This window comes from Tupaia chinensis, unplaced genomic scaffold (genome assembly GCF_000334495.1).
Source record: "Tupaia chinensis unplaced genomic scaffold, TupChi_1.0 Scaffold146787_1, whole genome shotgun sequence".
NCBI lineage: Eukaryota > Metazoa > Chordata > Mammalia > Scandentia > Tupaiidae > Tupaia > Tupaia belangeri.
In genome coordinates this window covers 8,092-9,712 of record NW_006206641.1, presented here as the reverse complement: position 1 = coordinate 9,712, position 1,621 = coordinate 8,092, and the positions used below count along the sequence as shown (strand labels likewise).

Sequence of the window (1,621 nt, the reverse complement as noted above, 5' to 3'; positions counted from 1 at the left end):
AAAACAAAACAAAAAACAGACATGTCTCCGAGTCTGTGGGAGCAGTTGGACCCCAGAGCCTGACAGGAAACAGCATCTCCACCACATGTCCTGTTCCGAGGCTGGGGGTGGCCGCAGAGCAGCAACCTGGTTCTGGTACAGGCGGTGCCGTGGCTACTCCGAGCACAGTAATACGTGGCTGAGTCTGCAGGGTCCATGCTGCTCATCTTCAGGAACACCTGGTTTTTGGAGTTGTCCTTGGAGATGGCGAGTCGGCTCTTCAGGGACGGGTTGTAATACTTATCGTCCTCCCAATCAATTTGTGAGAGCCACTCCAAGGGCTTCCCGGGGGGCTGGCGGATCCAGCCCACTCCTATACCCGAAGTGCTCAGAGAGAATCCCGAGACAGTGCAGGTCAGCGAGAGGGTCTCCCCGGGCTTCACCAGCCCAGGACCTGACTCCTTCAGGACAACCTGGGCCAGGACCCCTGTGGAGAGAGCACAGGAGGATGTGAAGCTGGTGGGGGGAATGGAGTCTGCGTCTCCTTGCGGGTCCCTGCCCCGAGCACTCACAGGTTGGCACCGTCAGCAGCAGGAGAGTGGAACTGAGCACGTCCATGGTGGGGCCAGGACTCCCTGACCCAGGCCTGAGCTGGCTTTTCAACCCAGAGGGGGTGGGGCTGGTGATTTGCATCCTGACCGGGTCCTGACTGTGGGTGGACTCAGGCCTCAGACAGTGGGGAGTGAGTCAGTCATGGGCAATGCCCTTAGGTGGGGTCCCCCGTGTCCTCGCTACAGGACACAGAGGCTGGCCTCCAGCAGCAGAAATCATGACTGGGAGACCTTGAACTTGCACTGGGCTCTCAGACAGAGCAGGGAAACAGAAGATGGGCCTGGGTCAGCACTCCCGGATGTCCAGTGCCAGAGAGGCCCCGCCCCATCTGTCACGCAGCCTCAGCTCGAGTAGTATGTCGGGATCCTGAGAAGAGGAGGAGTGGCCTAGATTGGTTAAGAGCTCAGCACATGGGAGCTAGAGGAGCCTCACCCAATGGCTACGGTGAGGGGAAGGGTGTAGCTCAGGGGAGTCCTGCAGAGACCAGGCCTCATCCTGACCCGGAGTTGGAGGGAGGGCATTTCACAGCGTGCAGGAGAGTCACGTCGTCTAACCACAACTTACACGGACATGCCATTTGTCAGTTGTACCTGAACTAGAGTAGGAAAAGTAAACTTACAAGAATGAGTTTTGCTTCTCACTGTTCGTTTTAGGATTATTCATTATTTTTTAAATGCACATCATGACTCTGAAATAACTCAGTACAAATGTATTTCCTGTCTCTGAATCACTTTTTTTTTTCTTTTTGTAGATTTTTGCCATTTGTTACATGCCAGAGAGACACAGAGACAGAGAAAGTCAGAAATCACCCCTGGCAGGAGTGACCATACTGCAGTCTCTTTTCTATTGTCCTGTTGAGGTTTTGGCCATGCACACACATGTGCCCAGCCTGATATTCAAGCTGCCAGGTCCAGAACTCAAATTGTGGTCAGCTATGTGGGAACCCAGCACCGTAACCACCATGCCACTTTCTGGGCTCTGTGAGATATTTTATTGTTTTGTGTCTATTGTAAATGCACTACGTGCTTCA

General features: G+C 53.9%; 1 gene segment (V, D, J or C); it reads right to left on the bottom strand.

Annotated features, from left to right (window-relative positions):
* Nucleotides 1-139: 139 nt before the first annotated feature.
* Nucleotides 140-597, bottom strand: LOC106733972 (immunoglobulin heavy variable 2-70D-like; the record flags this gene model as incomplete). The annotated part of the segment is given in 2 exon segments: nucleotides 140-466; nucleotides 552-597. Coding segments are annotated over 2 exon segments (373 nt in total), but the record flags the coding sequence as incomplete, so codon positions are not given.
* Nucleotides 598-1,621: the final 1,024 nt, after the last annotated feature.